Genomic DNA, 26,652 nt, shown 5'->3' on the forward strand with positions numbered 1-26,652 from the left:
GCTTAACTAAAAAAAAGCTCGGTGTTCCTTCCGCTCGATGTTCTCTGGCTGCGATTTCTCCCACCTCCGCCTGCGACGATGACGACGCTGGCTCCATTTTGACTGCGGCCAGAAAGTGGGGCTCCCGGCCTCGGGCGGCGGTAAGAGCTCAGGTGAGCTCTGGTGACCCCTTCCTTTGTCCTTCCTTCCCCCACCTCACCGCCCCCGGTTTTCGCCTCGCTCTCCGTCCGCCCCCCGGGCTGTCTAGTTGAAACCTTTCTCCGGGCCCTGTCACAGTCCCGCCGCTCGGGCTTGTGTCACTTGTCTCCATTCCCCGCCTCGCGGAGGCCCCCAAACCTAAGGGAGGCTGCGTGCTCGGAGCCCTGGCTCCCCCACGCCGGCTGGAAATGGGGGAGGGGGGGGGAGGTCGGTGACGCCTTCGGGGGCGGGGACTGCCGGGGCTCGGGGTCCCAGCCTTCGAGCCCCCTCGGAACCTTGTTAGCTCTGCCACCAACTCGTTCTTACTGTTTTTGTCTTTTCTCCTCCAGGAAGAACTTGCCATTTAGGAAAGGGGGAAAAAAGCAATAAAAGAAAAAAATTATTTTGTTGCTTTTCCTCTCATCAGAAATGGCCAATGTGAGTAAATTAAGTGTAGTCCTTAAAACATCTGGTCTGTAGCAATAACTTCCGTATTTTGATGAAGGGAGAATTGGGAGAAGGGCGGAGGGTTTTTTTGTCTTAATTTGGGGGGTAATTCAGTCGTTAAACATTAATTCGGCGCCTGCTGTGTGCCTAGGCACTGTACTAAGCGCTTTAAGGATACAGAAAGAAGCAAAAAACAGTCCCTCCTATCACAGTGTAAACTTTGGTGCTGCTTTTGCGAAAGCCTAACAAAAAATGGGTGTGTAAGAACTTACCCTGTGTGGTCAGCTTTGTATATATGTGTTTACATGTTGTCTTTTCCATTAGATTGTAGATTTCTAGGTCATGGGCACTATTTTGTTTCTTGTATCTCCAGCGCTTAGCACAGTGTTTAGCACATAATAAGTAGACACTTAATATTGATTGATTGATTGGTTAGTGTTTAATATAGTGGATTTTGACCCTGTTTTTCCATTGAGTCATAAGAAGTGTGCGTGATTCTTAAACAGTTCTGTGACTTTTAGGTTTATAAATGTAATTCCCTCTCATTCATTCACAGTGCCTGGCACATAGTATATAAATAGCTTAATACATATTTATTGAATTGAATTGAAAAGAGGAACAAGTTCACTAAAAGTTTATTTTACCATGCCTAAGTTCTGTGGAAAGATAAAAGTGTGTATTTTTAAAGGAAAATTCTACATACATTTGAATGACATTATTGGTAGGTTCAGAGTCGTCTGGCAAAGTGTTTGCTTTTAGGAAAACTCGGGTGACTTCTGGAGAGTATAAATTCACTTAGTTGGAAAGAGCCTATATTTTTACAAGAAAAATTTTGTGGAAAAAGATATACACGGTATGGTATTTAATGTTGTGACCTTTAGGAACCTAAGTCATTCTTGTAGACATAGTCCATGTACAGTACTTTGCATATATACATATCTTTGCAGTATAAAAATGTAAAGTGTGTCCTCATGTTGTTGGAGAAATGTTTTCCTTTGCAAAAGGGATCTTAAAATATCTGAAGAATCTGACATATAATCAGAAGAACAAGTTCATATTTATGTATATGATGTATTATACATGTTGAATATACAAATTGAAACTGCTTAGTCTGATTTAGACCTATGATTTTTAGCTGTAGCTTTAAATTTTTATTTATTTTGGGCATTCCAAAATCTCTTCCTGTCATTCCCTCACCCACTGTGAAGGCAAGCAATATATCAATTACACATGTGAAATCTTGCAGAGCATATTTCCATATTAGCCATATCCCCTCACCCCCCAAAAAAGCAAGAAAAATTAAGAAAATTAAAATATTATACTTCATTTTGCAACCCCAGTTCATTTGTTCTCTCTCTGGAGTTGAATAGCATTTTTTCATCATGATCAGTCTTTCACAGTTGATCATCATTACAACATTGCCATTACTGTGCACAATTATCTCTCGGTTTTTCTCACTTCACTTTGCATCAGTTCATATGGGTCTTACCGTGTTTTTCTGAAACCACCCTCCTCATCATTTCTTTTTTTTTTTTCTTTTAGTGAGGCAACTGGGGTTAAGTGACTTGCCCAGTGTCACACAGCTAGTAAGTGTTAAGTGTCTGAGGCTGGATTTGAACTCAGGTACTCCTGACTCCAGGGCCTGTGCTCTATCCATTTCTTATAGCACAATAGTACTCCATCACAATCACACACCCCCAACTTATTCAGCCATTCCCCAGTTGATGAGAGCAGACCTTTGATTTCCAATTCTTTACCACAACAAAAGGAGCTGCTATAAAGATTTTGTTGTATAGTCCCTTTTTCTTTGATCTCTTTCACATACCTTGTAGTGGGTATGTCTGAATCGGGAGAATGTCCCAGTTTTAGGGCCCTTTGGGCATAGTCCAAATTGTCTCCAGAATAGTTGGGACCAGTCACTACTGCACCAAACATATTATTAATGTATCTATTTTCCCCTTCTCCCCTCCTGGATTTGACATTTCTGATATCAGGTGAACTGGTACCTCAGAGTTGTTTTAATTTGCCTTTCTCTAATCCATAGTGATTTAGAACATTTTTCCTTTTCATATCCTTTGGCCATTTATCAATTGGAGAATGGCTCTTATTTTTATAAATTTGATGCAATCCTATACTCTGTATATATGTGAGAAATGAGGCCTTTATCAGAGAAAACTTGCTGTAAATTTTTGAATAGTGCTTCATTGTTTATGGTACCTTTTAGCAAAATGTAGTATACTTTATTATCTCTTTTAATTATTAATAATTAATATTTTTCTTAGGTTTTTCTGAGACCATGATTGCTGCCCCTGTTGTTTTCACTTAAGCTGAAGCATAATAGATTCTACTCCGGCCCTTTTTAAAACTCTGTTTCCTTCTGTTTCAAATATGTCTCTTATACAATATATTGTTAGGATTCTACTTTCTAATCTATTTTACTATCAACTTCCATTTTATGTGTGAGCTCTTCCTATTCCCAGTTATGATTATTAGCTGTATATTTTCCTCCATCCCATTTTCTTTTTCTTCCCTTTTTATCCTGCTCTTCCTCAAAAGTCTGTTTTGTAGGGCAGTTAGGTGGCGAAGTGGATGAAACACTGGCCCTGGATTCAGGAGGACCTGAGTTCTAATCTGGCCTCAGACACTTGACACTGGCTGTGTGTGACCCTGGACAAGTCACTTAACCCTCATTGCCCCGCCCCCCCAAAAAAGTCTGTTTTCTTCTAACCACTGATTTCCTTAATCTGCCCTGCTCCCCTGCAATTTCTTCCACCACCCCCCAAATCTTCCTTTCTATTTTCCTATTGGTTGAGTTAGATTTCTATACAAAACTGAATGTGGGGGCAGCTAGGTGGCACAGTGGATAGAGCAGGGGCCCTGGATTCAGGAGTACCTGAGTTCAAATCTGGCCTGAGACACTTAACACTTACTAGCTGTGTGACCCTGGGCAAGTCACTTAACCCCAATTGCCTCACCAATTTAAAAAAAGAAACAACACTTGTTGGGCTAACAAAAACATAATATACTAGCTGAAGTGCCAAGAACATAGAATAAATTAGGGCAGTGAGCAATAGCCACTGTTTTGCTTCCTTTTATTCCTTTTTTTTTAGGAGGGTCACTGTTTTATTCTACATTATTTAGGAAGTAGAACTGTTATTCAATGTATTTTTGGTAAACATACCAAAATCCACATTCCTAGTGAGTAGTCTCTGCTTCATAGCAATTAAATCTATTCTAATAATGCTGTTATTTAAAACATTTTCAGAATTCAATTCAGAGTTGAAAACACATAAGTCATATACTTAAGAAAAATGAAATGATTCAAAAAATATTGCAAAGCTATATATATATATTTAAGTGGCAACAGCAATAAATGCTAAATGATTTGAAGTTGGAGATGGAGAGTTGCTGGGGATCAGCAGTAATGAGGAAAGTTTGCTGAAAAAAGTGGAGCTTGTGGTTTTGAAAGAACTTAGTGTATTTACTGTCTATACATGTTTGTGTTCCATTAGCCTTGTTACACAGGAAGCTGGCTAGACTTATGATAGTGAATGGGGACAAGGCCAGTTAAGTTTTTTCTGATCAAATAAAATTTTTGGAGGTGAATAATTTTTTGCAACTACCATAAAACCATATTAATTTAGATCTTTATTCAAATGTCACAATTTCCACATTCAACATTTCAGCAAACTCTATGTTCCTTTTGTGTTCAAGGCCCTGGGCTTTGACTCTGGTTAAACACATTTTTTAAATGACAGTATGAGTACAAAGTTCAGTATTTTAAAGTTAAGTTAAAAGTTCAGCATCAAAAGTGTTATAACAAGATTTTTATACTACTTTTTATATTTATGATTATTATAGATCTATTTTTAATTTTGCTCTTCATTAATTTGCTTTATTATCATTTTTATCTTGGTTTATACTATATATAGTTGTTAAAAGTTAATAAGTAGGGCAGCTAGATGGGGCAGTGGATAGAGCACCGGCCCTGGAGTCAGGAATACCTGAGTTCAAATCCGGTCTCAGACACATAACACTTACTAGCTGTGTGACCTTAGGCAAGTCACTTAACCCCAATTGCCTCACTTTAAAAAAAAAGTTAATAAGTAAATCTTTTTAAAATTATTTCACATTTAACTATGTCTACTTCTTTTACTTCAAATAAGCAAATCTTTTCTGTATTTCAAAACTATCCCATTGTGTTAATCTCTATGCCTCACCTTTAATCACCAGAATTTTCTATATTATGCATTATTTTTTAGCAAGTTTGGGCAGAGAGTAATTAGGTTAATATTACAGCTTGCAGTATGTTGAACAAGTTTTGGCTGAGACCAGTTAGTTTAGTATTAGAGCTTACCTTTGAAGCCAAGCCCAGAGTTTCAGCCCTTTTATTTTATCAAGCCTATGAATAAAACCAATGATCGCATCCCATTTCTAGCATTCCTTAGTATTCTCAAAATGTGTTTTTGCTTACAAAAGGGAGAAGAGGAATATTGTGAATAGGATCCTATTAATTCTTGGACATGGAAAAACGTAGTTTGACACATGCCCAGTTGATAGAGTCATCATCTTGCATAAAAAATAGCACTTTAGCAGTTTCTAGTGATAACTTTTTAATATACTAATTTTTATAAGTCAGTTTACACATTGAAGTGTCTACTACATGAATGACACTGTTCAGTCTTCTAGTTTGTACTGTGAAAAGTATCCTTAAAGAGCCTACTTAATATTTCAATAAATATAATATGCTTGCCTCAATTGTATTTTGTTGAATTTATACAATAAGAATCTTAATGGGTCTCTGTCACCAAGGAAACATGTGCAAGTGATGTAAATAGATCATTTGTTTAAAAAAAAAGAAAGAAAGAAAGAAAAAAGAAATAATTTGTATTCCAATCATTTGCACTTTCTTTTTTAATTTTAGGTGCTCTGTAACAGAGCCAGGCTGGTTACATATGTGCCAGGATTTTACTCTTTAGTCAGGAGGGTTGTAAATCCCAAAGCTTTTTCCACTGCTGGATCTTCAGGTTCAGATGAGTCTCATGTAGCTACTGCACCCCCAGATATATGTAAGTAAAAGTTATTTTTATATCATTTGAATTATTTTATTTACAGCAGACTATTTGAGTATACTCTGCCTTCCTTGTATTTGCCTAGTAAAAGTTTAAATTAAAGAAGAATCAGCCATATAAGAAAAATGGAAATAGCAGGATCCAGTGCTAGTGCCCGGAACATGATAGGTGCTAATAAAAGCTTATTCCATTCCCTTCTCTTCCCTGCCTTCACATGTTTACATATTGACTTATCCAGACAAAACATGACTGATATTTCTGCCTCCTGAAATTTCTATAATTTTTCTACCTTTGTTGTCAGACTTAATATATGATCTTTATCTGCTGCCTCCATTTTCTCATTGCTCATCTTTTCCTTTAAGGCCTAAATTTAATCTGGTTTTCATCATTATTCATATACTAACACTACATTCTTTGGTCATTATGTTCACCCCTATTTATCAAATGTAAATGCATTTGTTCTTTAAACTTTTTCTTTTATCTTCTGTTTCACTTACACTGTTCCAATTTTCTTCCTGCTTCTCTGTTTCCTTTTTACATCCCTTAACTGAGTATTTCCCAAGGCTCAGCCATTGGCTCTCTCTTTATTCCTAAGCCTATGCTTTAATTATCAACCCAAATCTTACTGTCACCTTAAATTCAGCTAGTCTACTGCTGAACTCAATTGCATTTTACTTAAAAGAGCAGAGATCAAGAAAACTATTTTGACATCTAAATCATAAGGAGCTGTTAAAAAAAAATTACATAGTTAATATCCAGACTACGATACATAAAATGGTCAAAAGATGTAATTTTCAAAAGAGAAAAGCCCCTTGTTGTTAAGAATCACTTGAAATAATGCTCAACTGTACTATTTATCAAAGAGATTTGAATTTAAAATAACTTGCCATCAAATTGGCTAGAAACTCAGTAATGGTGAGATTAATGTGAAACTGGTAAATTAATTGCTGAATAAATTAGAAATATAAAAATTTTTGGAGAGTGATCCGCCAGGACCCAGTAAAATCACAAAAATTATACCAATTGGCCCAATAATTCCAATGTTAGTGAGAAGTTGTATCTTTAAAGTGTCATAAACAAGCAAAAATAAACTTATTAAAATTTTTCATAGCAAATAATTTGTAATTACAAAACTACAAACACCTAAATGTCTAACAGGAATAGTTAAATCAAGATTAAATAATTTTGTACATTAATATGATGGAATCATGTAACAATAAAGGCCAACATGATAGGAACACGTAGGAACAGACTTTTATGAAATAATACAAATTTTTTTAAAAAGCAGAAGGAGGGGCAGCTAGGTGGTGCAGTGGATAGACCACCGGCCCTGGAGTCAGGAGGACCTGAGTTCAAATCCGGCCTCAGACACTTAACACTTACTAGCTGTGTGACCCTGGGCAAGTCACTTAACCCCAATTGCCTCACCAATTAAAAAAAAAAAAAGGCAGAACGAATGAGGTTTTTTTTAAAGCATTTTTAGATGCTTATTATGTGCTAGACAATGTACTAATTACTGGGGATACAAAATTTTTTAAAGAAACAATCCTTTTCTAATTTCATTCTGACGGGGAACAGGCATGAGTAACCAGGAAGGAGAGTTTTGTGCTGGAACGGGCAGGAAGAATGAACAGACCCCACTCAGTAGGATAGGTGAGCCAAAGATAAGTGAATTAATTTTTCCAAGGATTGGGTCAAGGGTTCAAGAAATCCCCAGTGTGGAGATCTAGATCTGAAACCTAGTATGTATGCTACAGGTCCAGATAACAGTTCAGTGGCTACTGACAGATGGTGAAATTGGATGGCTAGGTGGAACATAAAGCTGCAATACAGCCTGCATTGGTATTATATACTGACTAGTCCTTGAGGTTATGATAAATACCAATCCAGTCTTGCTCTGTCCTTACCTCTGTTCACTGGTATGTTTCACTGCACTCTTACTTGCAGCAGTGCTTAGCAGCAGCAAAAAACTTGACTGCCTGGCAATTTTTCCATCTCCCTCCTCTGTTCCTTATCAAATAGAATGGAATAAAATGGCTAGCCACCAGTTTCTCCTGCCAGAAATTTCCCTAGAGTTGCTGGTTTCTAGGGCACCTTGCCATTTCTTCCTCCTTCTGGTCTTCCTCCTCATCCTTCTTGCATCTACCTTCCTAGTCCACAAAAAAAAAATAGAATTCAAACTTAACTAGAGCCATGTAAAAATAATGAAAGTAAGAGCTGGTGTGAGGGCATAGGCCTATAATCCCTGCTGCTAGAGAAACTGAGGCACTTGAGCTCTGGAGTTCTAAGCTGCACAAGGACTAAGCTGGTCAGATTTCTACACTAAGTCTGGCACTAACACGATGAGTCCTGGGGAGAAGGGCTAGGTGGGTGCTGAGGGTGCATCAAGGTGTGCCTAAGGAGAGGCAAACCAGCCCAGGTCAGAAAAGAGCAGGTCAAAGGATTTGTTGTTGGGGGGGGGGGGGGGGTTGGTTAAGAAAAGAGAAAAAAAGTGAATGCATAAACAAACGTAATTAGGACTCAGGAATGCCTATAAAATTATGTTTCCTGCATTGCAATTAATTTAAGCCTAAATAATAATGAAACAAGTTAAGTATTTTTGAAATGTTGAATAAAACTTAGTGGACATTGCACTACTACTTTAATCATAGCTATTTTATATCCCAAATCTAAATAGATTAGTTAAGGATGAAAATTGGTAGAAAGTCCTATTTATCTCAGTGGCGAATAGTCTGAATGAAGACAGCTAAGTGGCTAGGAAATAGACTTGCAGTATTAAAGTTACTTGTGTCTGTCATGTGATTAATAACTTATTTTTCTCTTTGGTAAGACCTCTTATTTTTTTCCTTAAGTTCTGCAAGAATCATACTTAATATAAAGTTGATGAAATAACTTTACCAACTCTGTGGTATTCTTTTTTCCCCAAAGATGTATTTATAACCCAAATAAAAAATTAAATGTGAAAAAGCAAAGGAAAAAATGGAAGTCTCCATCTGTAGAGAATGAAACCAAAGAATCATATCCTATATTTGTAATCTATTAATTTCTCATTAAGTCTTGGAAAAAAATAAAACAACCATGATTTTCACCCCAGAGGTGGTTTCTGACTTAAATTAGTGGTACCATAATTTTCCCATTCATCTTAGTTGGAAATCTCGGAGTCACTGTTGAGCCAGACCGTGAAGGTAGGAAATGCAATGGAAGAAATGAACTTGTAGTAGACAGGAGAATTTCTAAAGAGTAACTGCAACCAAAAAATATGGACGTTTCAACCAGGAAAAAAAAAGCAAAGAACACCCCAAATTGAAATTTCCACACCTCATCATCAAATTTTTAGCGTGTTTGTTTTCTAAATAAACCTTGCATTTTAGTTAACAAATGGCATTGATAAAGATGATTTATGTTCTCATTAAGAGGTACATTTCTAAGACCTTACCCATTTCCTTCCCTTCCCCCCCAAATTTTCTTTTTCAAAATAATTTTTTATAAATATCATAGGCCCCAAAACTATCATTTCTGTGCCAAAATTAGAGAAAAAAATTATCTCCATTTCTTTTTAGGTTCAAGAACTGTGTGGCCAGATGAAACAATGGGACCATTTGGGCCCCAGGATCAAAGATTTCAGCTCCCTGGGAACATAGGTTTTGACTGTCACCTCCATGGGACAACTTTGCTGAAGAAAAGTCCAGTCCATAAAACTTTGCCTGATGTTCTAGCAGAACCTTTATCAAGTGAAAGACATGAATTTGTCGTGGCACAGTATATAAACGAATATGAGGTAAGAATTGTTATTGTCTTGTAAAGAGCGAAAAATCTTAAGAAATTATTTCGACCATTACAAATGAGCAATTCAACTGTAATTTATCTCAGATTAAGTGATTCACATGTAATCACAAGACTAGCATGTGTCAGAAGCAAGTCCTGAAAGCCTTCCTGACTCCAATGCCAGTGCTCCAGCTAGCTGACTATTCTGTCATGCTGCCTCTCAAAATTTGATATTCTCTAATACTATTAATAAGGAAGAGGTGTTCTGTGCTGAAAACATTTACCTTTCTCTGAACTTATAGTTTATTTATACTATAACTTCTGCCACTACCTTATCTTTCAAAACTACCTCATTTTTTAATGTTTTGTGTGTATGAATTGGCTTACCCTTAAGAATGCCAACTACTTGAATTGAGGGGGCACAGAGCCCAGATGACAGAGAAAAGGCTGTGACTCCCACAAGCTCCTGATAAACCATCTACTCACTCCAAAATAATGTCCTAAAACAACCACCAGAGCAGACTAATTCACATAAGAACAGAGTGAGACTATTTTCCAGCCAAAAACAGCAATTGAAATCACCTGCTGATCAGACTGAGAGAGGAGCTCAGCGCTCAGCGCTCAGCCTGGACCCAGTCAGGAACAGACCACACCTCCAGCGCCTTGGAGTCCTTGGCGCCAGCAGCTTCTTCTGAGGCTCGGCTCATGGACCAGTGAGGGGGTTCGGCAGTTGACCAGGGTGAAGTGGCTGCTGGAGTTGGGGCAGAGCGTCCTGGTTCTGAACCAGTGGGCCAAATCAAGTGGTGGCAGCTCATTGGGGTGGGGCACAGGCATGCCAAACTTCCGAACATAGAGAATCAGATTTCAATCAGACATCTGCTTCCAGATAGAGATGAGAAAGCAACAGACTATAGAAAGCTTTTGGGGGGGGCAAAGTAGAACAGAATACACCCTCAGAAAAAAGATAAGTCAGAGCTCCAACATCCAAAGCTTCCAAGAAAAATATGAATTGGTCTCAGGCCATGGAAGTGCTCAAACGGGACTTTGAAGAGAAAGTAGGAAGATAGAAGGAAGAGTTAGAGAGATGGAGGAAAAAATGGAAAGAAATGAGCAATGCAGGAGAGTCATGAGAAGAAAAGCAATAGCTTAAAAAGCTAAATGGGAAAGGAGATACAAAAGCTCTCTGAAGAAAATAATTGCATGGATGCTAGTGACTTTATGAGAAACCAAGACACAGTAAAGCAAATCCAAATGAATAAAAAAATAAAGGGCAATATGAAATCTCTTTGGAAAAACAGCTGATGACCTGCAAAATAGATCCAGGAGAGATAATTTGAAAATCACTGGACTACCTGAAAGCTATGTCCAAAATTCGAATGCCAACTACTTGAGGGGAGAGGCTATTTGAGTTTTTAATCTTTGTTTCCCCAACATGGATGCAGTAGAACTGCCTGGCATATAGTAGAATTTTAATAACTACTTCCTGATTTCATGATTGCACTATGGCTGGCAGATATCTAATGCAAAAGTATTCCTGACCCAAAAGTAATATTAAAATTTTGGCTTTTAGTTAGAGTTTCTAAAAAATGTTTCTCAATTTAAAAAACACTAAGGCAGAATGTTTAAATATCTTAGCATTCCTATCACTATTCACATACCTCCAGTCTCAGCTTGACTTTGTCATTATAGAATACAGGAGCAACAACTTATATTCAATTCAGGATGCAAAACAATTTCTCTGGGCATTTTTTGTGTGTAATAATATTCATAATGTTCTATTTAATACCCATGAAATGTGTTTATCATCAAATATAACTGAGAAAGGAGATGGGCTAGGCAAGTAGCAAAAGTATCTTAGTGCTTTCCATATAATGTTCAGTGATCAATAGGAAAAACCTCCAGAACTTTGAATGAGCCCCATAGAGGAATAATGGGAGTATGAGACATGAATGTCACATAATATGAGAAGTCTTTCTATAGAATGAAAGCTCAAAGACATTAACATAATACTTTTAGTTTGCATAGTTGGCCTTCATATGTCTTTGGAGAGAGGTTCCAGAGAGATTATACTGTATCAACTTAATCTTCTTGATTTTTGTGTGTTTTAAGACAAAAAATTTAAAAAAGATGTTGGGGTAAAGGGTCATTGTAATAGATTCAGATTATTTATTGCCACTCCATAATACAGCACTTTTTAGCAAGGGTTCTAATATTTATTTCTAAATCTACTAGAAGGGTGCTTCACCATGTGCATTTTCCCTCTATTCTTTATGATGAACAGACCTTTATTCGTTTTTTTTTCTTTAGGTTGCATAATATAGAATTTCAATAGAAATGATGAAATAATAAGAGATTGGCTTTTTTGTTGTGTTTGTACACCCTTGTCTAATAGAGATATTTTTAAAATATTGTTATCACCTTTATTTCTAAATATATCCCTTCCTTCTCCCCTACCCAAAGACCCATATTTCATTACAGGAAACAGAAAGGGAAAGGCAGTTCAACAAAATTAATAACCAAATTTGATGGCCTATGCAGTCATATATACTTATAGTACCTCCCACCTCTGCAAAGAATCTGGGAGAAAGGTTCATTTTCTAATCTTTTTTCTCAGACCAGATTTACAAAGCTTTCTGTTTCTTTTTTTGTTCATTTCATTTACATTATTTAAATTAAGTATTTTTTTCTGATTCTTATTTCATGTTATATCAGTTCATTTAGTTCTTTGAGTGCTTCTCTGAATTCATCATATTAATTTCTCACAATGCAATAATGATCTGTTATTATATTGATGCACCACAATTTGGACAACCATTCCCCAGCTGATTGGGGCATATAAAGTACATGTATGAGTATACACACAATGAGTACACAACAGTGGTATGGTGTTGCTCTACTGGTTGTTCTTGTTTGTCCTTCATGATGACTTGCACTGAATTGGATTTAAGTGAGGCAGGGCTGTGCAAGGTCACCAACCTCACTCTCTCCTCCAGTGGCCAGATGTACATCAGGATGACTAGAGATGGCCCTGATATTTTAAGGCAGTTGAGGTTAAGTGACTTGCCCAGGGTCACACATCTAGTAACTCTGAGGTAAGATTTGAATTCAGGTCCTCCTGACTCCAGGGCCAGTACTCTGTCCACTGTGCCACCTAGCTACCTCATGTTTTTTCTTATTGCACTTTGTTTGAAAAAAAAATCAATTTATATACAATTTTAAGTGCATGCCCAGTGTGTAAAGTGAAGCACATAAGTTATCAGAAAAGGCATACTTAAAAGTTCAAAGGCAAAAAGGACTAAAATTCCCATGAAATCATCAAAAGTAAACACAATTATAGTATCACACAAAAAATACTTACATGAATATTTTTATGTGTACATGCATGTGTGTAGATGTATACACTCATATACATACATTATACATATATCCATATCTTCACACACATCATTTATGTCTGACCTTCTTGAGGCATATGACTAACTAGTATAGAGTCTTTGAGTCAAAAGATATGGATGTTTTAGTGATATTTTTTTAACATAATTCCAAATCATTTTCCTGAATGAACAGACTGAATTATTCTAAATAGAATTTTATTTTAAATTCACTATAGGGAATCCCCAAATCATACCAAAAGTCATTTTGATCTCTCAAATTAGGGAGCAAACTCCTTGTGAGAAACTCTTCATTTTAATAGAGTAGAAAATTATTTTAATTTTTTTTAATAAGACAAAAGATGGAATCTTCCTATACAGGCAAAACTGATATAAGTTGGAAGCAATATCTTAGTGTGTCAAGGCTTAACAAGAAGGGTGGGAAAGTAAATGTGGTAGCATACAGAAAATGTTTGTTTGATGGGTCATACTTTTTGTTTAACAAGTTGAGTTATTCATTCCTGTGTACCTAATGATATCTTTGGGCCTTAAATTGTACATATCTCAGTTAAGTGCTTGATAATTTCTTTATACCATCTGTCACCTTACACAAGAATCCTACGCAGGTTAATACTGTCCTTGTTTTAGAAAGACAAATGGGGACATGTTACAAGATGATTTGACACTGCAACATAATTCTGGAGTTTGATTCAACTCAACCTGTTATATGTAATAAATATCACCACATTTACGTATGTGAGACTCTTTTTCTTCGTTCTTTTCTCAGAAGTAGTTCAGTTTGATAGAGTATGTTATAAAAACAACTTCAATTGTTCATGCCTCCACCTTTATGTGATTATAGCCTGTGATTTTTTTTTTTTAATTCACGCTAACTAGAGACAACTCAAGAAAATGACAGGTTGCTTGAAATGCAGATTTTACCTACTTATGTTGTTTTGTTCTCCTTAGGACAGTGATGAACCTGTTGAACAACTGGAAATTAACAAGGCAGAAACTTATTTTGAAAATGCCAAAGTAGAATGTGTAATACAAACATGTCCAGAGCTACTTCGAAGAGGTACAATATGTTTTAACCTCTGTGGCACTGATAACCAGATAACATCAGAATTTTCTTACTCTTGAAAAACGCTCCCTAATGGTGGTAATGTTTAAATCTCAGTGATTTAATACACTTCTGTATTTGAATGCTTTTCCTTGGCCCCAACAAGTACTTTCTAACATATTACCCCATAATGACATTCCTTAAGGGGGATTTTAGTTTTGTCACTTTTTGTGCTGTCCATTTTTTTTCCTATTCCACTTTGGAGTAGAAAATTGAATATGTTGCTATGTTATAATAAACATTAACAGTTTGTTATTATTAATTTACCTACTACATGCTGTGTATTGTGCTAAGCACTAAGATACAAAAACGTCAGCCTCTGTCCTCAAAGAACTTGCATTCTACCAGATAATGTGTTTTATGAACCCCAGATGTGATTCTAAAAAATTCAGTTTGGTATACTGGAATACCAGTAGGAGTCGGGAGACCTGGGTCCAGTCCTGATTCTGAGCCTTACCAGATAACATGAACTTAAGCAAACCTTTTTGGGCTTTTATTTCATCAGTAAAGTGGAAGAAGGAGAAGGAGGAGGACCTCTGATTTCACTTAGTTCTAATGCATATGTGTTTGTCAACAGAACTAAAAAGTCATTTGGATATAAATGTAGAAATTTTAAGTTCATCTTGAAACCAAAATTCCTCTTTTTCAGAAATTATTTGCATCTTTTAAAGTAATTGGGCTTATTTTGAATTTCATTTTTTATTCTTATGTAAAAAATACCTTGCAGAATTTGCAGTATTCTTTCTTACAAAGATACTAGGGGCAGCTAGGTGGCACAGTGGATAGAGCACCGGCCCTGGATTCAGGAGGACCTGAGTTCAAATCTGGCCTCAGACACTTTACATACTTACTAGCTGTGTGACCCTGGGCAAGTCACTTAACCCCAATTGCCTCACCAAAAAAAAAAAAAAAAAGATACTAGAGTAATGTATTTCTTCCCTAAATGCCTTGTTCACATCCTGATCAAGCTCTAAAAAGGTAATAATGCTGAAATTACTATATAGCCTTCTTGAAATACTTTTTAAAAATTTATATCACTGGCATGCATACTGTTTCCATTGAGGTACATTGCAACCACTTTACATCTTAACAGAGCTACTTGCATGAGTTCTTATGGCCAAAAATATTTGATCATTTTGGTGATAAGTAAGCTTCATCAAACTTAAGCTAAACTTTCCTTCAAACAATCTGCCATTGGGCCTGTCCTTCCAGCTCAGTAGGACCTGCCAGAATTTCTTTTACTAACATAGCCTTCAAAAGCCAGGGCCACTTCTATGTCTCGAACATTGGGATAAGACCCTAGTGGAAGTTTTTCTAGTCTGTAGAGAATAAGGATGAATTGGGGTTTTAAATTTAAAATTTCAGTCTATTTCTTAACAATCTAAAAACAAAATAACTATTATCATCATTATCATCATTATTGAGAAGCTTCAGTATCTAGTAGGAAAACAGTTGTATTCGGAGTTAGGGTAATTTTGAAATTAGGTCTCTCCTAACACCAGCATGATCTTGCTTAATCTGTTAAAAAGGTGATAATACCTACAATACTTACTTTACTCTTTAAAAATAATTTGGGGAGGGGCAGCTAGGTGGCGCAGTGGATAAAGCACCGGCCCTGGAGTCAGGAGTACCTGAGTTCAAATCCGGCCTCAGACACTTAACACTTACTAGCTGTGTGACCCTGGGCAAGTCACTTAACCCCAATTGCCTCACTAAAAAAAAAAATAATAATAATTTGGGAGCAGCTAGGTGGTGCAGTGGATAGAGCACCGGCCCTGGAGTCAGGAGGACCTGGGTTCAAATGCAGCCTTAGGCACTTGACGGATACTAGCTGTGTGACCCTGGGCAAGTCACTTAACCCCAATTGCCTCACCAAAAAAAAAAATTTTGAGTAAGGTTACATAAGTAGCTTATAAATATATCAACAGCAACCCATTTGAGTTAAATAATTATAATAATGGATGTTGAAACTCTTTGGCACTAATAAGGTACCTTATTTTTGGAATTGAATGAGTAAAAGTATATTGAATTGAAAAAGTGGAAGTGTAATCTTTATCTTCATGGAATGTTGATTTTATTCTCTCATTAGATTTTGAATCAATGTTTCCAGAAGTGAATTCTGGCAAACTAGTGGTACTAACTGTAACACAGAAAACCAAAAATGATATGACCATATGGAGTGAGGAGGTTGAAAATGAAAGAGAAATACTGTTGGAAAAGGTACGTACACCTGATATTTCTTAACATTTTCTCCCAAGGGTGAATGAAATGGATCTTTGATCTCATTGGTATAAGGAATTCCATCATGTGGAAACTTTGCATCAGTGTCATTTGGCAACTCATCTGTAACTTATAGTCTTAGAGATTTGCCTGGAGTATTGAAAAGTTAAACTAATTTTCCCATGGAAACAAAGCTAGAACACATCAGATGTAGGATTTGATCCTAAGCCTTCCTGACTCAAGGCCAGCCCACTATCTCTCCACTTTGCCTCACTGCTTTTCCTCTCCCCTCCTTTCTCCATTCTTTTTAATACTCTGTCAAAATGTTTTTACATTTAGACATTTATTTATGTCTATGAATAATGATCATAGCTAACATTTATATTGCATTTTATGGTTTAGAATAGGGCTTCTTAAACTTTCCACTCATGACCCCTTTTCACCCAAGAAATTTTTACACAACCCTGAGTATATCGGTATATAAAATAGATATACACAACTTTTTTCTGTTGTCAGATTTTTTGTGACCCCCACATGCAATTACATGACCCCATATGGGATTGTGACCCACAGTTTAAGAAGCTTTGGTTCAGAAAATACTTTACATTCTCGTTTGATCCTCACAATTACCCTGTCCAGTGGGTGATATTATAAATATCCCCACTTTATAGATGAAAAAACTGATTTTTAAAGAAGCAACCTGCCCAGGACCACAGAGATAGAAAGTGTAAGGAGCAAGATCCTGGTTCTGACTCTCGAGTCCAGCTCTCTTCCCGTCACTATTCTGCCTCACATTCTGAATTAGGTAGCTAACGCTGGAAAAGACCCCAAAGGCCATCTGGTCCAAATGCCTTTATATCAGAAATGAGGAAACTGAGGCCACTGGAGGTCAAGTGATTTGTCCATAGTCACACAGGTAGTTAGCATTAGAAGCAAGATATGAACCCAAGTCCTGACTTTAGAGAAAGTGCATTTGCCATTATGTATACAGTCTATAAAGTCCACATGCTGAACTACTCAAATCAGTTGCCAGGTCTTATTGTTTTTACATCTTTCACATAATAACCACCCACTCCTAATTAAGGCTTTTAACCTTTGCAGTGACTTGCATCTGACTAGATGACCCCCTATACATCTGTCAAAATAATCTTCCTAAAGTATAGGTCTGACCTCACTCTCCTTCTCAAGAACTTTCAGCTGTTTCTATTATAAACTACCACTCTTGGGCATTTAAATCTGACTCCATCATACCTTTCCAGATTATTTCACCTTATATCCCTTAACAGCTAGTTGGCGCAGTGGTTAAGTGCCCCACCTGGAGTTAAGAATACCTGACTCGGGCGGCTAGGTGGCACAGTGTATAAATAAAGCACCGGCCCTGGATTCAGGAGTACCTGAGTTCAAATCTGGCCTCGGACTCTTGACACTTACTAGCTGTGTGACCCTGGGCAAGTCACTTAACCCCCATTGCCTGGCAAAAAAAAAAAAAAATTTTTGAAAAATTAAAAAAAAAAAAAAAGACGACGACTTGACTCCAGACATTTCCCAGTTATGTGACCCTAGGCAAATCACTTAATCTGTTTACCCCAGTTTCCTCATCTGTAAAATAGGGGGCATAATAGCACTTAACTCCCATGAGGGAATAATGATAAAGCACTTAGCACAGTGCCTGGCACATGATATGCACTGTATAAATGTTTCCGTGTTATTGTTATACTCTGTATTCCAGCTGAGCTGATCAATGTTCTTTTTTCCTGAACTCAACATTTTATCTCCCACCTCAATACCTTTCCACAGGCTGTCTCCGTGCTTGGAATGCTTGCCCTCCTAACTCTCATCCTTATCTTTATTCACATTTCAACTCTGGTTCCACCGACCTTTTAGTGATTTCTCCTCCTGTAATTATTAATGTTCTTGTGCTCCAATTTCAGCCTAAACCTTACTGTTCTTTATTCTTTCCCCTAGATAGACAAACAGTAGTCCTTTTGGAGAAAAGGACTTGTTTGGGTTTGGGTTTGGTTTTTGTTTCCCTGGCAGCTAGCACAGTGCCTTGAGCTAATAGAATGCTTGCTGAATTTATTGAATTTATGCCTACTGCTCTTAAATGCATTTTCATGTTCTGATATATTTGTAATACAACAAATTATTCAATCTTTTCTCAATTTTCAGATGTAGAGATCTCTCTTTTTGTAATGACAAATAACATTGCTAAAAAATATCTTAGAACATAACTATTCTTTTTCTTTTGGATAATGATCTCAAGATTTAATCCCAATAATGGACATCACTAGGTCAAAGGGTATGATTATTATTATAACTCTCTAAATAAACTGCCATATTGGCAAAAAAGAAGAAGAAGAAAGAAAAGAAAAAAAAGAAAAACCTTTTTGGAAAGCCTTTCACAATACTACCAGATCTGTTTGGGTGTACCTGTTTTTTCTATGATCCCACTTTTTGTCATTTTTGTTTATTTTTACCATTTTGGTAGGTGCTAATTGGTACATAATAGTTGTTTTTATATTATTTTGCTTTGTTAAGCAGAGTAAATACTTTCAAATGATTATAATCTATTGTGAACCATTTGTATCCTTTGACTATCCATTAGGGAATGGATGTTTTTCCATACATTGTTTGCTTGGGAAAGGTGTGGCAGTGAAAAGCTTTTATTTTGTCAGGTGTTTTTTCAATGTGTTATATTAATTTTAATTATATTTATCTACCTTTACATTATCTCCTATAATTTCTTCTGTTTAAAAATCTTTCTTTTCACACTAGACATCAGTCCCTTCGTAACTCTGTACTTCTTTATTTTATTTGTCCTTAATAGTTAGCTTATTAGAATTTTTATGTATTACTTTATGGAATATTAGAAATGGAGATGCAATTTATGAAGTCTTTCTACAGTACCTCGAGCGCCTTAAAAGAAAAGTAGGCTAGAACTCTGAAGTTCTAAAAATCAATCAACAAGTATAGACTGATTACTAGCTGTGTGACCCTGGGCAAGTCACTTAACCTTCACTGTCCCACAAGAACAAAAAAGAAAGAAAAAAAAAACAAGTATAGACTGATATTTTTATGTCTATGTATAGAGATCCTGTTTTCATATCCTATTTAGATCCAGAAGAGATTGTAAACTCTTCAAGAGCTTGGACTGTGTCATTTAGTTGACATCAGTTTTTAAATACAGTTCTAAATGAATTTTAGGATTTTCAGTCAAGGGACAGCAATTGGCCCAGTGTTTTCTCTTAATATTTTCGTCTTTTCACCTGACATTCACATTCATCCAAAGAGTAACTATAGGTCATTTGGGCGCAAGGTGGGAGAAATATGGTCAATTACCTATCCAGAACTTATTTTGAATAATAGTTCATAAAATAGGAAGTAAATTAGAATATTACTGAATTTATTACACTTTTTAATGAAAGTTAACAAGTGTGAATTTTTAGTCTGCTTTAATGATCAAAGCGATTGTAAAATGTACAATCCATCCCTCTTTCCATTTGGCAAAAATATTACAGTATTATTAGAATAGTGACTTATCATTAATTTTAGTTTTTAGTATTGTTAATGGTCTTCTCAAAGCAAAAGAAGTTCTATTCAGAATTTTATTTTGGCAAAGTAAAAAACTGACTCTAGAATGATATCCTAAATAATTTATCGTTTGTGTAATTTCTTCATTTGTCTTGCAGTTTATAAACGGTGCTAAAGAAATTTGCTATGCTCTACGTACTGAAGGCTATTGGGCTGACTTTATTGATCCATCATCTGGATTGGCAGTAAGTAATGAAAGCTAGAATATTTGAGATTGGAAAAGATTGAGATGGGGTGGACTCTTAATTTAAACCTAAGGAAATATTGCTCAGAAATCATACTTGAGTAACACTTGGAAAAGCTTCTCATTGCAGCTTCTCATCTGTACTTTGAGAAGCTGACAGAATTTCTGTTATGCAGTAAAATCAGCTTATTTTTCATAAGTAACAATCACTATTAGATCACAAGGAGATCTTTCCTGTCTTCCCAACTGCTGATACCTTCCCCATTTAGATTTTTTTATATACTCTATAGCTTTCTTGTATGTACCTCGATGGTTGTATGTTATATGCTTAGAGTGTGTGCTGCTGGCAAGCATGGACAGTCCTTTGCTCTTCTTTGTATCTCCGGCACTTAGCACAGTGCTTTGCACCATACTAAACATGTATTGAGTGCATACTGACTGTTGTATATTTAATGGAACATTAGAAATATACTAAGTCAAATTGGCTTCCATAACTAAACACTCCAAATTCATTTAAGGAAAAAACTAAATTACCGAGAGTATTTATTGAATACCATCCTTATTAATATTGTAGATGCCAACATTTTAAAAGCTTGGCCCTTAGTGAAAATGTATGTTCATATTACACATGTAAAGAATCTGTGAAAAGCATCATGATGACAAAAAACCAGTATCGTGATATAATCAATACAAAACTAGCCTTTAGGGCAGCTAGGTGGCGCAGTGGATAAAGCACTGGCCTTGGATTCAGTAGGACCTGACTTCAATCCAGCCTCAGACACTTGAGACTTAACTAGCTATGTGACCCTGGGCAAGTCACTTAACCCTCATTGCCCTGCCCAAAAAAAAAAACAAAAACAAAACTAGCCTTTAAGCTTGGAAAACTTGAGTTCAGGTCTTGCCTCAGACACATAGTAGCTCTGAAACTGAAACCCTCAGTATTCTAGACAAATTCTAAGTGACTATAAATTGCAGAAAAGGTGCCAGCTTGCTTTGGAAACAGGAGTTTTCTCACCTGAGATTTTCCTATAAAATTAAAAAAACTAAAATTACATATCAAATTCCTATCCCTTTGAAGCCATTGTAGGAAAAAAAAAACACTATATATTTTTAATCTAAATACAACTGATTTATATAGATATGTATATGTGTATATATTGTCTGTATATGTGTGTGTGTGTATATATTTTCAGTATGTAATGTAGCTAGCATTTTTCTTTTGCCAGTTAGGCAAATTAAATTAGGCCGTACATAAGATATTACTTAGAGGACAGTATAATGATGCGTTTTGTATAGGATAGACTAGACTTTGTTTTCACACAAGAAAGACAAATCAGAAGGGTAGAGAGCAATATTTTAATTTAGAGGGGCAGTCTTTCTATTGCTTATTTCTTAGAAAAAGAGTGCTATAAGAGGCACTATCTGAAGTACTGTTTTTGAGGTAAACTTATCTATGCCTTAGAATTAGGATTTGTTTAGAAAGAGTTTATCCTATTCACTGGTTCCAGATAATAAATATCTTCCATACTGATTATTATTTTTTTTATCCTTAGTTTTTTGGACCATATACAAGCAACACCCTTTTTGAAACAGATGAACGTTATCGACAATTAGGGTTTTCTGTTGATGATCTGGGCTGCTGCAAAGTGATTCGCCATAGACTTTGGGGTACCCATGTGGTTGTTGGAAGTATCTTCACGAATGCCACAGCTGACAGTCACATTATGAAGAAATTAAGTGGAAACTAGGTGGCAGCTGCTTTGTTTGTACTTGACATTTTGTCTATAAACACTGTCAAAAATGTTCAGTTTTTTAAAATACTTATTTCTAGGTAAAAAAAATATTTATTTCAGCATCTGTAAACTTAAGGGTTTGTGATTTATGAGATTCTCAAAAAATGGCAAATGTTCACTCATATTTCTGTTTAATACATATTAACCACCTACATTTATAAAAAGCAGTAATTCATTTGGATCCAAGGCTTGATCCCATATTATATGTTTATGGAGAGAGAGTTTTGGCTCTTTCTCCTTTTTATTTAAAAATTTCAGTTTTACATATATCCTTCCAAAAATAAATCACAGGTTAAGAAGATGAAGGTTGTTTCTTTTCCCATTGTGATGCACTTCAATTTCATTTCTGAAAGCTTCTAAATTCAGACCTATGTAAGTCTTGTCAAGTCGCACAATTTTGGTAAATTATAGTTGTGATATTTAGATTCAGGTTTAGAAACTTCCTCCATGTTTGTTGGAAAAGCAGTACTTTTTACTACATTTTTTAAATTGGTCTTCCTCAAATCTAAAACTTTTAAGGTTTTGATATTTTCCTCATTTTCATTTTCTCTAGATATTTACTTTGTGTCAAGTTGCATACATCAACATCATTATGTAACCTAAGATATTTTAGGCCTTTGGTTTAAAAAACAAGTGTCAGAATGTAACACATTTGTTTATTATAGACAATTTTTTGTTTCATTTGCCAAATCTATTTTTGTGATCCAGTGATAAAATGAAACTGCTGCATGTTACAGAATACCTCAGTCAGTGACAGAACTTATTTTTTTGACAATATAAACTTGAAAAGACTAATCTTATATCACTGGCCTTTTGCCAATAACTACCCTGAAAATATATGTAATTATACCAGAATGTATTCATTGCTCTTCTATTTTGGGTTCCACCTGTAGTTGTTAAATGGGGGTATCAAACACCTATTTAAGAAATGACCCATGGAAATGACAAAATCTAGTATTACCTTCTTTGATTAACACTTTATGCTTAAAAAGAAAATATTTAAATTATCACTTATCATAAAGAAAAGCAGTGATTCCCTTTTTTTCCTGTACTTAACACCACTGTCAGTATTTTTTAAATGGGCTGCCAAGATGAGAGGTTGGGAAAAATAATCCCTACCTTCCCTTCCCATCTTAACGTGTTTAATTATAGATATAAACGATGCAAGTACAGAAACCATCCCTAATAAGACTCCTGATGAAATCCTAAGGGTCCATGCTGTGAAACTACTTCATTATATCGCCCTTTTCTTCAGTAAACAGTCCTCTATAATCCTATATGTTTTAAGTAGTTCCTGCTACTTCATATTTTGCCTATCTTTTAATGCATTCTTTCCCCCACCCTGAAATATTACTTTTTCACTCTTTGCTATTTTGACCTGCCTATATATTCATCAGCTGGAGCACTTGATTTATCATTTATTTTTCGTCAGCCGTTTGTACTTCTTACCAAAAAAGAAGTGCCCCATTCTTGAAAAAGAGGTTTGCTACTTTGTGTTAGATAAACAAAGCACTGAAAAATGTTTTCCAAAAAAAGCAAGGACTTATACAGAGCTGTATACTATAAGTAATAGTGTTTTGACAAAGTTTGATATTTAGGTAATCAACATGGAGATAAACTCATCTCCAGTGAGTTCTGTGAACACTTACTTTCCACAAGGAAATAGTCACAGTTACTGTGCTAATAAATGCCTATAAGTCAACTCAACTCTTATTTTTCATCACATTCCCTTGACCATGACCCTATGAAGAAAACTAAGAAATTTATTTGCAAAATCAGTGAATATATAAACTATTTAAAAATAGGGCTTCTTGGCTTAAATTAGGGTTGATTCAGTGACATTAATTTCAACTTCAATTATCTAGAAAATATTTTTATATCTTTTTTTCACCTTTTGCACTTTTTTAATATGTACCAACTTTGGCAGCTTAAGTTGTACAGACACTATTTTAATACTTTTCATAAGCTGTATCTTTGGCTTGTAAGTTTTCTGTATTGTGCCAATGGTATAACCATCCCTTGCCATGTCAACGCCCAGATGGTCCAGAGTCGTATTCTAAATGTTTCATTTCTATTTCTTTTACCACATAATAGTGCCTTGACTATTAAGTGGGGTACTTAGTCATTTGGGGCACTTGTAGATAGAAATAAAGATCTTATTTCCACATTTTTACAAGTAGAGCTTTTTATGTCTCTAAATAAACCTTTGTAGTAGGTCTGTCTTCCTCAAGAGATAGCCAGACACATAAATATAAAGAGGATGAAAGCAACAACATACCTATTTTTCAAAAAAAGTTTGTTTTTTTTAAAGGCTAGATTCTGAATATTCAATTGTATACACTTTATAGCTTGTCAAGAAATATTCTTGTTTCAAAGGGATCCATTCTGTTAAAAGAACGGAAACCAAATGACTGGTGGACAACCTTAGCATCAAATTGTCCACAAATTTTATTTATAAATATGCAGAAAAATAAAATATTTTTCCATAAAAATACCATAAGTAGTTGTAACTTGTTATTGAGTATTATTATCTCTTCTTTACATAGTGATTGTTGTGAAATCTGAGTGTTTCCTGCCTAGCTATACAGACCAAATAGATCAAACAAGATTCATGGTTATTTTGCTATGGAAATTGAAGAGAATGGCATGTAGTTTTGGTGAAAGTATGGCATATCAATTTACTTTTTTGTACTGAGTGGAAATCTGAAAATAAATGATTAATGCAAAAACGACCCAATTTAGATAGATCAGCCTAACTGGGTCAGATGGATCTTTGTTTTCAGGTTAGTTGATTCTTGGATTGTTCAGCCTAATTCACAAATACTGAACATTCTGCAGAATGCCAAAACTTCAAAGTTAGGAATTATTTTAAGGCAACTTATTCCCCTGCAAAATTAATAAAAATAATCCCTCTTAATTCTAAGGTGGGGGGAGGAGAAGCCTTTGATTTGAGTTCTCTAGAAAATAACATTCAGAAAAAAACATACTCTGTGGTATCTCATCCTCTGTATTAGCCAGGTTTTTGTTTGAGATTTTTTTCTTTAGATGCTCTGGTATCAATATTTGATTTTTTCTTTTTATTTTTTAATAGCTGTTTAGTAAATCCTTGACCATCACATGAGCAGTAGATATCTTTAAGCATGTGATTCACCACTTTGGCTCAGTTTCTTAACAGTAGCAAAATATATTATTGCTTCATTTATTTAATTCAATTTTGACATTTGGAGTGAAGCAAACTCTACTTGCATCATTATAGTCTCAAAATTTTAATGGTGTGGCTAAATTCCAGAAAGCGTGAGGTTAAGTTACAGAACATAATTGTAGGATTGTGTTTATTGTAGAATAAGTCATTTTAATGAGATGCCCCATAGTACCCATTGCAAGCAACTAACTCTTCTGGGGTTGATTGGGTTCTATATAATTTCCTGGAAAAGGCAATTTCTTAGATGAACATAATTCTTATTTTGATTTCCATGTTCCCCATAGAATCAAATTCAAGCAGAAATTTTCCTAGAATTGTGCTCAAATAAGTTCAAAGAATAATATGTCAGTTTAATACTTTCTATATCCTTGGATACCAAGAGCCAAGCAAATGTTTGCACATAGATGAAACATTTGTCTAATGTGTGACCTTCAATAAGTCATTTCTCTAGGCTTCAGTTTTCTTATCAGTAAGATAAGGGAATTGGACTGGATGCTTTCTGAGGTCTCTTCTAGCTCCAGTACTCTTGATTTGGGGGGGGGGGGGGGCGGGCTGGGCAATGAGGGTTAAGTGACTTGCCCAGGGTCACGCAGCTAGTAAGGGTCAAGTGTCTGAGGCTGGATTTGAACTCAGGTCCTCCTGAATCCAGGGCTGGTGCTTTATCCACCATAACACCTAGCTGCCCTCTTGATTGTTTTCAACAGAAGTGGTATAGTATAGTGGAAAGAGCATTGACCAGGAAGTGCAGTTCAAGTCACAAGCTGTGCCACAGCCTCAACTATAAATGAGGGATTTGGACTACAAAATTATAATTTGCATAATGTCAGTCAACTCAGTACTTTCCAGCACTTTTCCAACTTACCTTTGGATCACCTGTACCATCTGTTAACTCCTGAGCACCATTTTTTTTCCTTAAGACTTTCCTATCCTTTTCTTTCTATCTAAACACATATAATGCCTGAAAGGAGCCCATCTGCAGCATCACATTTGGCCAGTTGGTGTTGCTATCTTACTGCCTAAAAATGTCTTAAGTATGAGATGTCAGGTCTTTATGCTTTACAACTAGAAAAGAGGCTATAGAGATCATCTAGTCTAATCTCAAGTGATTGAACAGGCCTAGAGAGCTTTCGACTTCCCCAAGATAATACAGGTCATCATGTGGCAGAGCTAGGATTTCAGCACAAACCCTTTGACACATCCCTTGCTCCTTTTCATTTACCCATACTACCTTTGTCATGCTATGTAAAATAAGTTAGCCTTGTATCTTAACTATTTTGTCAGGTTGAAATTATTATGAGTGAATTTCAACTTCTATAGTTTTTACATGTTTTATTTAGGGTCTATTACCTTATACAAAGTGGGGTGTGTGTGTGTGTGTGTGTGTGTGTGTAATTCTAGGTTTAGGAAAATATTGATTTACTGAAGAAGTGTATCAGCAATCATGAACACTGTTTAAAATCACTAACAATAAGAGAAATTTAAATTAAAGCATTTCTAGGGTTCTACCTCATAGGCATCAGATTGACAAAGATAAAACAATTTTTGGAGACTGTGGGAAGATAGGCACACAAATGTCCTGTTGGTGGGGCTGCTAAAGTCCAACATTCTGGAAAATGTACCCCAGAAGTTAAAGATAAGGAAAAGGACTCATTAAAAATAATATTAATAACATTAAAGATAACTTTTAATGTAACAAAAAATTAGAAA

General features: G+C 35.7%; 1 protein-coding gene across 2 annotated transcripts; it reads left to right on the forward strand.

Moving 5' to 3' along the window:
• MMADHC (metabolism of cobalamin associated D) lies at nucleotides 1–24,235 on the forward strand. Of its 2 annotated transcripts, XM_043996830.1 has the most exons (8): nucleotides 1–152; nucleotides 528–615; nucleotides 5,549–5,693; nucleotides 9,257–9,474; nucleotides 13,802–13,910; nucleotides 16,045–16,175; nucleotides 19,865–19,951; nucleotides 21,504–24,235. In XM_043996830.1, exons 2-8 carry the CDS (start codon nucleotides 607–609, stop codon nucleotides 21,696–21,698), a joined length of 894 nt encoding a protein of 297 aa, XP_043852765.1. In that variant the 5' UTR covers nucleotides 1–152; nucleotides 528–606; the 3' UTR covers nucleotides 21,699–24,235. The 2 variants fall into 2 exon arrangements, with proteins under 2 accessions (XP_043852765.1, XP_043852766.1); XM_043996831.1 differs by lacking the exon at nucleotides 528–615 and having other exon boundaries at nucleotides 11–152.
• The last annotated feature ends 2,417 nt before the right edge of the window (nucleotides 24,236–26,652 follow it).

Source organism: Dromiciops gliroides, chromosome 3 (genome assembly GCF_019393635.1).
Source record: "Dromiciops gliroides isolate mDroGli1 chromosome 3, mDroGli1.pri, whole genome shotgun sequence".
NCBI classification, from domain to species: Eukaryota; Metazoa; Chordata; class Mammalia; order Microbiotheria; family Microbiotheriidae; genus Dromiciops; species Dromiciops gliroides.